General features: G+C 44.9%; 1 protein-coding gene across 1 annotated transcript in view; it reads left to right on the forward strand.

The window, feature by feature from the left end:
* LOC144511842 (MAP kinase-activated protein kinase 2) overlaps positions 1–12,632 on the forward strand; it is a 209,422-nt gene that overhangs the window by 135,645 nt on the left and 61,145 nt on the right. The window contains exon 2 of the mRNA XM_078242211.1: positions 6,198–6,337. Coding sequence (XP_078098337.1) covers positions 6,198–6,337 — 140 coding nt within the window. The remainder of the gene's footprint in view (positions 1–6,197; positions 6,338–12,632) is intronic.

A 12,632-nucleotide genomic window follows, 5' to 3' on the forward strand; every position in this document is an offset into this window, starting at 1 on the left:
AATCGAACCCGGGTCTCTTGGCACTGTGAGGCAGCAGTGCTAACTATCGTGCCACCGGGCTGCCAAATTCATTACTTCAAACCTAGTTTACCATAAATCCAAAATTGAATATGTATATAATTTTATATATTTCTAATTGCGCTAATACTGAGTGGAGAGTTGGGGAATTTTACTCTGGAATACCTCCCCTTTATTTTACTCCCCTTAATACCTCGCACTTTTACAAAGCTCTTACCCCAGTATCTGCTTGTGTGCTTCTGTGATCAATTTTTTTGGTAAGTTCCTGTGAAGTACTGTGGAGAAATAATTCACACATATATGGCCTCGCAAACAACAATTAGATCATTAGCCAGTTGTTTAGGGGCAGCATGGTGGCACAGTGATTAGCACTGCTGCCTCACAGCGCCAGGGATCGGGGTTTGATTCCCGATTTGGGTCACTGTCTGTGTGGAATTTGCACATTCTTCCCCGTGTCTGTGTGGGTTAGGTTGATTGGCCATGGTAAATTGCCCCTTAGTGTCAGGGGGACTAGCAAGGTAAATATATGGGGCTACAGGGATAAGGGGCTGTGTGGGATTGTGGTTGGTGCAGACTCGATGGGCCGAATGGCTGCCTTCTGCACTGTAGGGATTCTATGGATCTGTTTTTGTTGGTGTTGATCGAGGGAGGAATGTTGGTCAGTGCAGCAGAAACCCGTTTATGCTCACCTGAGCAGCTAGGTGGGGCTAGTGTTCCCTGTAAGCTGCTACTCCGACGGTATTGCATGGGCCACCCGCTCATATACTGCCTTTAAGATAGAGCGCAAAAAAATGTTATGGGTACATTCGAATGAGCAGACTGAGCACAACCAACATATTTTTCAGAGCAGTCGATGGATTTGAAAGTCTCATTTCAGAAGAAGGCACTTTTGGAAATGCAGGACTCCCTCAGTACTGAGCTGCTGTGAATTATCATCATTTACATTCAAAAGCCTGAAACAGGGAGTGAGCCCTGGCTTTCTTTAAAGAAAAGAGAAAACAAGCAACTTTAATAAATAGTTTAAAAAACAACCCTTGTGAAACTTCGGCCATCTGCTTCATGAGTGGATGTTTTGTACTTGCTTTGACTTGAATCAGACTGAATCAAAATCCTAGTTTACAAAAAATACGATTCTCATTATTAATAGTAGCTTTCATGAACTCGGGCTGTTCCATAGTAGTTGGACAATCTATAGCTAGTATGCACAGCAAGATCCCACAAAGAGCAGGATGGTAACCACCAGATGGGCTTTTTTAGTGATGTTAATTGTGGAGTAAGCACTGAGAGTATAAACCAGGGAGAATTCCCCTGCCCTTCTGCTTGGATCTTTTATGTCCACCTGAGAGCCAGCAGACAGGTACTGGGTTCAATATCCCACCCCACAGACGGAACAGCACTCCCTCAGCACTGCAACGGGAATGCCAGGCTGAATTATATTGAAGTCTCTGGAGTGTAACTTGAACCCGCAAACTTCTGGTCCCCAAGGCCAGGATTTTATAACACCCCCCCCCCCCCCCCCTTCTGCCCAGCAGGACATTAGGGTCCTGCCAGTGTAAATGGCATGCCACATCCACCAGGGGGAGACATGCTGTGGCAGGGTGATAGAATCCTGGCCCAAGTCTAGAGTGCTCCCAACTGAGCCAGAACTGATACATAGTATGAAATGGTGAGTTTGCACATTCTCCCCGTGTCTGTGTGGGTTTCCTCCGGGTGCTCCGGTTTCCTCCCATTTGCGGGTTAGGTGGATTGGCCGTGCTAAATTGCCCCTTAGTGTCAGGGGGATTAACAGGGTAAATATGTGAGGTTGTGGGGATAGGGCCTGGGTAGGATCATTGTTGGTGCAGGCTCTATGGGCCGAATGGCCTCCTTCTGCACTGTAGGGAATCTATTCTATTCTATGATTGTTGCTGTCTCTCCCTTTCATGGATGCCATGGGGAGGTGGGGTGGTGGGGACTTGTTATTGGAGGAGCCAGTCTGACTGCAGGAGCACACAGGCCAGTTTGGTTTGATTTGATTTGATTTATTATTGTCACATAGAACATAGAAAAACTGCAGCACAATACAGGCCCTTCAGCCCACAAAGTTGTGCCGAACATGTCCCTACCTTAGCGATTACTAGGCTTACCTATAACCCTCCATCTTACTAAGTTCCATGTACTTATCTAAAAGTCTCTTAAAAGACCCTATCGAATCCGCCTCCACCACCGTTGCTGGCAGCCCATTCCACGCAACCACCACCTTCTGAGTGAAAAACTTACCCCTGACATCTCCTCTGTACCTACTCCCCAGCACCTTAAATATGTATTGGGATACAATGAAAAGTATTGTTTCTTGTGTGCTATACAGACAAAACATACCATTCGTAGAGTACAAAGGGGAGAAGGAAAGGAAATGTGCAGAATGTAGTGTTACAGTCATAGCTAGGGTGTAGAGAAAGATCTGTGGGGAGAGAATGGAGCCAACATTTTGAGTTTAGATGACCCCTCGGAAGCTCTGACGAAGGGTCATTTGGACTCGAAACGTTGGTTCTATTCTCTCCCCACAGATGCTGTCAGACCTGCTGAGATTTTCCAGCATTTTCTGTTTTTGTTTCCGATTCCAGCATCTGCAGTATTTTACTTTTGTATCAGTTTAATATATGGTAGGCCCATTCAAAAGTCTGATGGCAGCAGGGAAGTTCTTGAGTCGGTTGCTACACTGCTGTTGGTTGCAGTGAATGTGAACGATTTCCTGAGAAAGGTTATACATAACACCAATAGCCAAAAGGCCTTCTTTGTAACCAGTTGGACTATGAAGATGTACTCACCTCGAGAGTGCATGAGTTAAGCGATGGCAATTTTGATGTGGTCGCATGAGAATGCTTTTGTTGTCATTTCTGTTATTTAGGAACTCTGTCGGGTTAAAGAATAAAAGCAAGTGACCCCTTATCAAGATCTGGCATGGTTCCATTTAATCTAGCAGCAACAACTCAAATGCCTACGTGGTTTGGGTGTTAAACCTAGACAACTACCTGACTCTCTTCCGAATGATGGTAAACAGATTTGAGGAGATGACGCTGCAGAAATGCTCTGCACTTGCTTCTAAGTGTTGACTAGCCCCTTTTTTGTTAAGAAAAAGGAACATTTAGAACATTATTTTATTAGGAGAGGACATTTTTTTTTACCTGAGACGTTGCATTTGAAGGGTAATGGACTTCTGCAAATAAATGTTTGTCACTTTTTCGTGGCTGCGCTCTCCCTTATATGTGAAGTGTGCATTTCCTTGAACAGGGAACTAACTAGTTGCTGATTTTAAGTGTATGTTAAATGAGCACCAGTAATCCAGCACACACACACATACCAGTTAGATATGTAGGCTCCCCTATGTTAATTCATGTGAACTCTTCTTTTCCTTGATGCCTTGGTGTTCTGGTTATGTGACCTGGGCAAAGCAGTACGCAGGTTTTCTGGTCTGAAGATATTTCAGTGACAAAGGAGGTTCTCTATATATCTTTTCACAAGTCCTAACGCAAAGGGGGCAAAGTTATTCACACGCGTTGGTGCAAAGCAAACAATAGTGAATTGATGGTTCATTTTACACCCTTTTCCTTCAGCTTCACTGGAAACAGACTGCTGATTAGCTCAAAGATAAAAGCAAAATATGCTGGAATCTGATACAATAAGAGAAAATGCTGGAAAATCTCAGCAGGTCTGACAACATCTGTGGGGAGAGAATCGAGCCAACTTTTCGAGTCTTGATGACCGTTCGTCAGAGTTGGACGAAGGGTCATCTAGACTTGAAACGTTGGCTCTATTCTCTCCCCACAGATGCCGTCAGACCTGCTGAGATTTTCCAGCATTTTCTGTTTTTGCTGCTGATTGACTCGCTATGGCCCAAGACCAATTTCTGCCTCGGAGGATGTCCTTTATCCTCCATTCCCTCCCTCTTACATTTCGACAGAAAGGACATATTGCTGAGGAAGGTGCCCCCACTTCCAGCTCTATCTGTCTGGTTGGCCAATGCAGGGAATCATCTTGGAAACGGGGAGTACATGATGTGGACTGACTCTCTGAAGTACAGTTACTGGTGGATCCCGTGACTTTTACCCACAGCGTGTTTGGGCAGTGTGTTACTGATGTTATTTAGGAGGGTGAAGGTTATGAGGATCTGCAGCTTCTGGTGCTTTTGAAGCTTCACCTAGTGGTGGAAATATGCAGTTGCAGGCACCACAACTGGTCACAAAGTAAGTTGGTGCTCAAATAGAGAGCGTGACCTACCCAGCACATTTGGTGTGGATTTGGAATGGTTTCTTCTCAATCGAGGGAAGTGTTTTGGCAGTTACCTCCACAATTCCTCTTTTCTCAACCAGAGTGCACACCCTTATTGTAAACCGCTGAATCCACATCAAGAGTGTGCATGTATGTCCGAGTGTGTGTGTGTCCAGGTGTGTGTGTGTGTCTGTGGTCTTTTATTTTCCCTCCTGAGGGCATTACTCCTTGCTTGAGTAGAGATCTACAAGTGCTGCTTGCCCTCTGGCAGCCATTTTGAGCCCTAGCTGTGTGATGTTAGCTGCCTAAGCATCCCTGAAGGTCATCATAGCTGAGCCCAATCCTATTCATGCCCAACTGGGAAAGCCAACTTCAGTGGGGTAAGAATGGATCTGATCCAGCTAAATTGGAATCAAAGGCTGGCAAGCTAACTCAACAATGGGCTATCGTTAAAGAATAGAGTTTGGGCATGGTAAAGGTTCATTCCCACAAAGGGGAAAGGTAGGACAAACAATCCAAAGCTCCCTGGGTGGCAAAGAAAGCTAAGAGATTAAGATGAAGGGGAGAAAGTGTGCCTGTGACCAGTGTCAGGTGGGTGATATAATTGAGAACTAGGCTGAATGTGGAAGGTTCAGAAGGGAATTGAAAAAAGTAAAAACTTGAAGCAAAACGAGAGTGGAAGAAGAGACTGGCGGTTAACATAAAAGGGAATCCAAATAGGCATAGAATAGTAAAAGATTGGTAAAAGGGGAAGCGGAGCTGATTTGGGAGCAAAAAGGGGATTAGCGTGTGGAAGCAGAGAGCATGACTGAGGTATGAGCTAATACTTTGCATCTGTCTTTACCAAAGAAGAAAATGCTGGTCAGGTCATAGTGAAAGAAGAGATATTTCAGATGCTGGAAGGGTTTAAAACTAATGAGGAGGTATTAGATAGACTGCATGTACTTAAAGATGATGCGGCACCAGGATCAGATAAGATACATTCAAGGATACAAGGGAAACAGGAGTAAAAATTGCAGAGGCACTTGCCATCATTTTCTAATCTCCCCTAGGCTCGGGTATGATGCCAAATACTGGAGAATTGCAAAGATTTGACCCTTGTTCAGAAAAGGCCGGATGGCTGCCTTCTGTGCTGCACCCATTCTATGATCCACTCTTTCAACAAAGAACCTGTTGATAATGATCAGGAGCAAGTGTTCTGGCCAGGTTGTCCACTCTCTTACCTGGGGCATTGATGACAACCCCCCGCTGAAACCCAATAACTCAGCACGGACATTTGATTTGATTTATTATTGTTACATGTATTAGTATACAGTGAGAAGTATTGTTTCTTGCGCGCTACTCAGAAAAAGCATACTGTTCATAGAGAAGGAAGCGAGAGAGTGCAGAATGTAGTGTTACAGTCATAGCTAGGGTGTATAGAAAGATCATCTTGATGCAAGGTAGGTCCATTCAAAAGTCTGATGGCAGCAGGGAAGAAGCTGTTTTGAGTCTGTTGGTACCTGACCTCAGACTTTTATATCTTTTTTCGACGGAAGAAGGTGGAAGAGAGAATGTCCAGGATGTGTAGGGTCCTTGATTATACTAGTTGCTTTGTCGAAATGCAGACAGAGTCAATGGATGGGAGGCTGGTTTGCATGATGGATTGGGCTACATTCACGACCTTTTGTAGTTTCTTGTGGTCTTGGGCAGAGCAGGAGCCATACCAAGCAAGACCTTGGATTGAATTTGGGCCCACTTGGCTTAGCCATTCATGAGCTGCTGTGTAAGTTGCAAGGGAAGACCCGAGCTCTTTATCCTTGTGGAGAAATGTAGAACATCCGAATTATCACAGTCTCAAATTCTCTTAAATCTGCAGCAGGCTGACTGATTTAGTGCCGATATTTAAGTGAAAAATCCTCCTTTGCTTACTGTTACTTTCTCCTCTGTAGATGTTACAGGACTGTCCGAAAGCAAGGCGAGAGGTCGACCTACACTGGCGAGCATCTGGCTGCACACACATTGTACGAATTGTAGATGTCTATGAGAATCTGTATCAGGGAAGGAAGTGCCTACTTATAGTGATGGAATGGTAAGTTCTGCCGCAACCAGGTACACTGACTATTGGAAATTTAGTTAAGGGAAATGATGTTTATCAGTGAATTAAATCCTGGCTGAAATACAGTCTGTAAGGTGTTTAGATTAAAAACAGAAACATGTGCAGGGCTGAAATAAAAAAGCAAATTCTCAATAAGGTCCTGAATTGCGCTCCAGGTACTCAGTTTAGCAGCAGGTTCTGTCATTGTAACCTTTTTTATCAGCTCTGATGAAGGGTCATCCAGACTCGAAACGTTGGCTCTATTCTCTCTCCACAGACGCTGTCAGACCTGCTGAGATTTTCTGGCATTTTTTGTTTTTGTTTCAGACTCCAGCATCTGCAGTATTTTTACTCTTATCTTTTCTATTTGTTTTTTTTTGTAGGGATTTTTAGTTACCTGAGAAAATGAATGGTTTAGTGCAGGGGATCTGGAATGGATCTATGTTGCTTTCTGCTGGCTCTGTCAATACCCAGCTCGGTGATGAAGGATAAAATACTTGAACCCAGTCTTCATTCACCTAGAATCTAACCATCGCCTCTTGATACTCAGTGTCATTACCATTGCCGAATCCCCCACTGTCAACGTCCTAGGGATTACCATTGACTAGAAACTAAACCCAACTAACCATAGAAATACTATGGCTACAAGAGCAGGTCAGAGGCTCAGAATCCTGCGGCAAGTAACTCACCTCCTGATTCTCCAAACCCTTTCTGCCACTTACAAGGCACAAGTCAGGAGTGTGATGGAATATTGCCCCTTACCTGGATGAGTGCAGCTCCAACAGCACTCAAGAAGTTTGACACCATCCAGCTCACTTGATTGACACCCCATCCACAAACATTCATTCCCTAGGGTGGCACAGTGGTTAGCACTGCTGCCTCACAGCGCTAGGGACCCAGGTTTGTTTCCTGGCTTCGGTCACTCTCTGTGCATGGTCTGCACATTCTGCCCGTGACTGCGTGGGTTTCCTCCGGGTGCTCTGGTTTCCCCCCTCAGTCCAAAAAAAGACGTGCTGGTTAGATGTATTGGCCACGCTAAATTCTCCCTCAGTGCACCTGAACAGGCACCGAGTGTGGCGACTAGAGGGTTTTCACAGTAACTTCAATGCAATGTTAATGTAAGCCTACTTGTGACACTAAAAAAAAACTTAAACTCTGCCACCGATGCACAGTCGCAGTGGTGTGTGTGTCTTTAAAAGATGCATTGCAGCAACTCATCAAGCCTCCCCAGATAGCACCTTCCAAACCCATCACCGCTGTCATCTAGGAACAGCAGATACATGGGAATATCAGAACCTGGAAGTTCCCCTCCAAGGCACTTGAAAATATATCGCCATTCCTTCACTGTTGCTGGATTAAAGTCCTGGAACTCCCTCCCTAACACCGCTGTGGGTGTACTTTCATCACATGGACTGCAGCGGCTCAAGCAGGCAACTCACCTTCTCGAGGGCAATTTGGGAAGGGCAATAAATGCTGGCCTAGCCACATCCCAAGAATGAATAAAAGAAGGTTTTATTTACAGAAACACACTTTTACATATCCACCTACATGAGAAAATAAAACCCTCTTCCAGCCTGCGCACGGGCAAGTCCCCAGTTAATAGGATTTCGGGATTTACCATCATGTTGCCTCCCTTTCCTCGGTATTGCAAGTTTCACTAAATCAATAGTATATACGGACAATAATCATTATTGAAGGTGCTAAACCAAAGTCACGAAGCACAAAATAGAACACTTCACAACCTGATTTTTGATGATTAAAAAACAGACACCAGAAACACACCTAACAAAAAGGCAATGTATAAACTTGAGACATTTAACTGTAACAGGGATTGTGTCTGATGTTGAGATTTGTACACAGGATGTCGGGGCATCGTGCAATTTTGGGAGGGAGAAAGTGATTGGGTTAGATTTTGGGGTCGCTGGCAAAGGAAAATGGTGGTCATTGCTGACCTTGAATAAAACAGTTTTGAAGATCTCTGTGGAGTGGATTTTTCCTTACGCAGCAGCTCTTTAGATCTAATACCAAGTCATGGGATCATTTTGTGCGCAACAGTGGTGAGATCAACAGGCAGCTCAGCAACCAATCGCATTGAAGTATTCACGCAGACAAACAGGAAATCAAAAACATTTATTTTGGTGTCACTTTCAAATGACATTTTCAGAGAATGGATGCAATGATTCTGATAGGATTGAAATAGAAGCCAAAGTGAATGGTTTTAAAATATTTTTTAAAGTTTATGTGGAATGTTTTATCACAATAGAGAAATTTGACATTCGGTGAACATAAATCTAACTTTTCAGGGCCAGTGGGATCTATTCTACCATTTTTGGTTCTAAGTGCTGGGCGAACTTGAAACTGTTTCAGATCTGACTTCTTGACCCATTCTCAGGCACCCCCATACACACTCTACCTGAAAAATATCAGCAATTCCGAATCATGCCAGAGAATCCTGTGGGCGGGGCTTAATGCACCCAAAAAGCTGCAGCTCCGACCAGCGCCTCCAACTGCGCATGTGCAGAAAAAAAAATGGTAGAATGCTGCTCCGCTACAACATCGCTCCCGGGCCGGATAATGCCCTCCCCCTGGCCCTCACAGACATTGCCCCACCTCACAACATTACTGACCCCCTTATCCTCCCACCCCACCACCACCCAGACCAATCACAGAACCGCCCCCCCCACCACCACCCCCCCCCCCCCCCGCTTCTCCCTCATTGATCACGGGCAGAGTGGCAGCGGACCCCCCCCTTCCCCCTTTGACGTGCCGGTAAGGTTGGACGTGCAGCCCATTAAGTCAATTTAAATGCATGCAAATACGTTTAAATGGCCATCATGCCCATTTCGGGTGCGGTCCCGATCGCAGCCATTTTCAGTCCTTGGTAAAGGGGGAACCGGCGCGGAGGCAGGCACAGATCGCGCTACTCATCTCACGCCCCCGACTTTACCAAGTCTTCGCGCTCAAATGGGCGCAACTTGATGGTAAAATCGGCCCAGTGAGTGTGTTTAGCTGTAACTATGAAGTTAGTACACCTTTAAGAGCCAACTTTCACTTCATTCAACAAGTTGTAACTTCTCAAGGGTTTTTACGGTGAGTCTAACTGCATTAGAGTGGAAGTTCTCATTAGTTAAAGATTTGTCCATTTGGAGTAATTTGTGTGTGAGGGTGGGGTGGGGAGGGGAGGGGAGGGAGCGGGTGGGTGGGGTGGGTGTGGGTTACCTCCACAGGACACCCTTTGGAGAAGTGCAGAATCACTTGGCAGCCACTTCAGGATTTCTGCATTATCTTGCGCGTGTGTGATCTCCAGAAGTTGCTGTCATCTTCAATGGAATAATAACGGTGAACACTGAGTTTCACTTTCATTACCATCGCTAATTCCAGATCACTGTCTTTAGGTGTGCTGCAAACCTTTTGCCCTCACCCATTGACTCATCACCCTCCCGGATTGCTTGTCTCGGGCTGAACCAGACTGTTTGCAATCCCTGTGTTCTATTTGATCTGCTTCTAGCATTGCTCCACCTCTATCCCCATAGAGGGGAGGTGATGGTTTAGTGGTGTTATTGCTAGATTTATTAATCCGAAGCTCAGCTAATGTTCTGGGGACCCGGGTTCGAATCCCACCACAGCAGATGGTAGAATTTGAATTCAATAATAAAAATCTGGAATTAAGAATCTACTGATCATGAAACCATTATCGATTGTCGGAAAAACCCATCTGGTTCGCTAATGTTCTTTAGGGAAGGAAATCTACCATTCTTACATGGTCTGGTTTACATGTGACTCCAGAGTCACAGCAATGTGGTTGACTCTTAACTGCCCTCTGAACAAGGGCAACTAGGGATGGGCAATAAATGCTGGCCAGCCAGCGGCATGTATGTCCCTTATTCCCACAAATGAATTTTTAAAAAAAATTCTGTCACTTAAACACTCATCAAGAACTTTGTCATCTCCAGACATGATTACACCAATGCTTTCCTGACTGAACTCTCATCCTCCATCCAAAGTAAACTTAAGCCCAACTCTAACTCTAGAGACTGTATTCTATCCTGGTCCCTATTCATTAAAGTTATAATTCTCACCCTTCCATCGCCTTGCCCGTTCCTCTGAACCTGGCCTCTTGTGCATCATTTGCCATCCCTCCCGTGGTTACTCCTTCAACCGATTAGGTCCCATGTTTTGGAATTCCTTCTTTGAACTTCTCCTCCTTCTTAACTCTTTGGCCAGTTTTTCGACCACCTAGCATGCTACTAATAGCCACTTCTTGGTGTTCACTTCCATTTATGTTCCCTATGCCTCTGTGAAACTTCCTTGGGGTGGTTTTCTGCGAATGGTTTTATTTAAAGGGAAGTATTGTATCTTACATTGTGTTACTCAAGTTGTGAATGTTCAACATCATTAGGCACAAGCTGTGGGTCAAATGCTCCACCCTGAAAGAGCACTATCTTCTCTGTTTTGAATATATGTTTCAGAGTTTATACAGGCGCACCGAATGAGGGAATGTTTTTGCTGCACCCTGAAAAATATAACAGAGGGAGTTTTTGAATGGATTGTCCATCAAGGAAGTTTTCAACCCATGTTTCATGGAGTTATTTTACCGGCAGCGTAACAGGAACGGGTTAGCTGAAGCAGTGGCCAATAGAGTACTTACAAAAAACGTGTCAGCTTAATTCAGTGAGCGGGTTCTTGCTAAAACCATACTATAGGATTTGAGCACATAGTCTAGACCAGTGGTTCCCAACCAGTGTTCTGTGGCGCTCTGGTGTGACGTGAGGACCTCCCAAGTGTGCCGCAAAAAAATGATTCAAACTGATTGAAAATTCACGTAACTAATCTAAACCTAACCTTCATCTTTGGCTCTGTGGTTGGCATTCCCGCCGAACCTCAGGCCTCCCGCGCGCATTTGCCGGCCGGGAAAGAGCCGCCCTTTGTACGGTTTAGAATTTTTTACGTTGGTCAGGCCCATGCGCAGGGACTTGGAGCTAAAGACAAAGGCCCCCAAAGGCCTGCCCAAAAAGCAAAAACTTAAAAAGAGCGCAAAAACCCTGGGAGAAGTGAGAGAAACAGAGAGGTAGGAAAACAGGTGAGAGGACAGCGAGAATTTATAGACCCTGTAAGGGAAGAAGATAGGAGCTGTGCATCATTTTTGCTTAATAGTGTAGAGGAGTCCCGTGACATAGAAAATGTTGGGAACCATTGATGTCGACTTCACATCGATACTTATTTCAAATCATTCTTTTCATGGGGAGGTGGGCATTGTTGGCAAGGCCAGCATTTGTTGCCCCTTCTTGAGTGGCTTGCTGGGCCATTTTCGGAGGGCAGTCAACCATAATGCTGTGGGCCTTAGAATCCCTACAGTGCAGAAGGAGGCCATTTGGCCCATCGGGTCTGTACCGACTCTCCCTAAGAGGATCCTACCAAATGTTGAAGCAGGAAACCAGGGTTAACTCCCGTCTCTTTTTTGGGATCATTTCTATCCACCTGCAAGAGCAGATGGAGTTTCTGGTTAACATCTCATCCAGCAAGGGAATGTCAGCCTTGATGCTTGTGCTCAAGGCCTGAAGTGGGATTGAGTGTAGAATCTTCTTCAGGGGTGTGGGGAGGGGGGGGGGGGGGGAGGGGGAGGGGGAGGGGGGGGCTGCCAATTGCGCCATGGTTGACATGTGAAAACTGCTATGTAAATGCAAGGTCTTCATTTACTCCTCCAGTCTGACAACTTTACTGATCATCAGATAACGTTGTAGCCTGCCCTTTTTAAATAGACACTTGAATCATGAAATAAAGCTCACACGCCATATGTTGAATAATGTTAATGGTTTTTCATTTCAAGAACGCAGTCGAAGTGGAGCGATTACTAGAAAACGATTGAAATTCTACCTTTTCATATGGCTTTCTCTGGCTTGATGGGGAGCTTGAGTCATTTCTTAATCTCCTCAAATCAATCAAAATGATGTTCTAGGATGAGAATTGAAGAAGGCAAGTGGTTATCTTTGACTACACTGAAAAATGAGTCATGAAGTTTTGAAATCGTGCCGAAGAAATACTTATGTTAAAGGAAAGCAGAGAAAGAGTTTGCATTTATATAGCACCCATTTTGATCTCAGTGATGGTAAGTGCTTGTTATTAGTTAATTACTTTCTGAAGAAGCGTTACTCTTGTAACGTTGGAACCATAGTCGCCAATGTGTTCAACAGCCAGCAGTGAGATGCTGCTCAAATAATACGCTTTATTGATGTCATTTGAGGGCTAAACCAAGTAATGTAATGGGGACCTGAAAGCACCGGACAGGCAC

The sequence above is a fragment of the Mustelus asterias genome, chromosome 25 (assembly GCF_964213995.1).
Source record: "Mustelus asterias chromosome 25, sMusAst1.hap1.1, whole genome shotgun sequence".
NCBI lineage: Eukaryota > Metazoa > Chordata > Chondrichthyes > Carcharhiniformes > Triakidae > Mustelus > Mustelus asterias.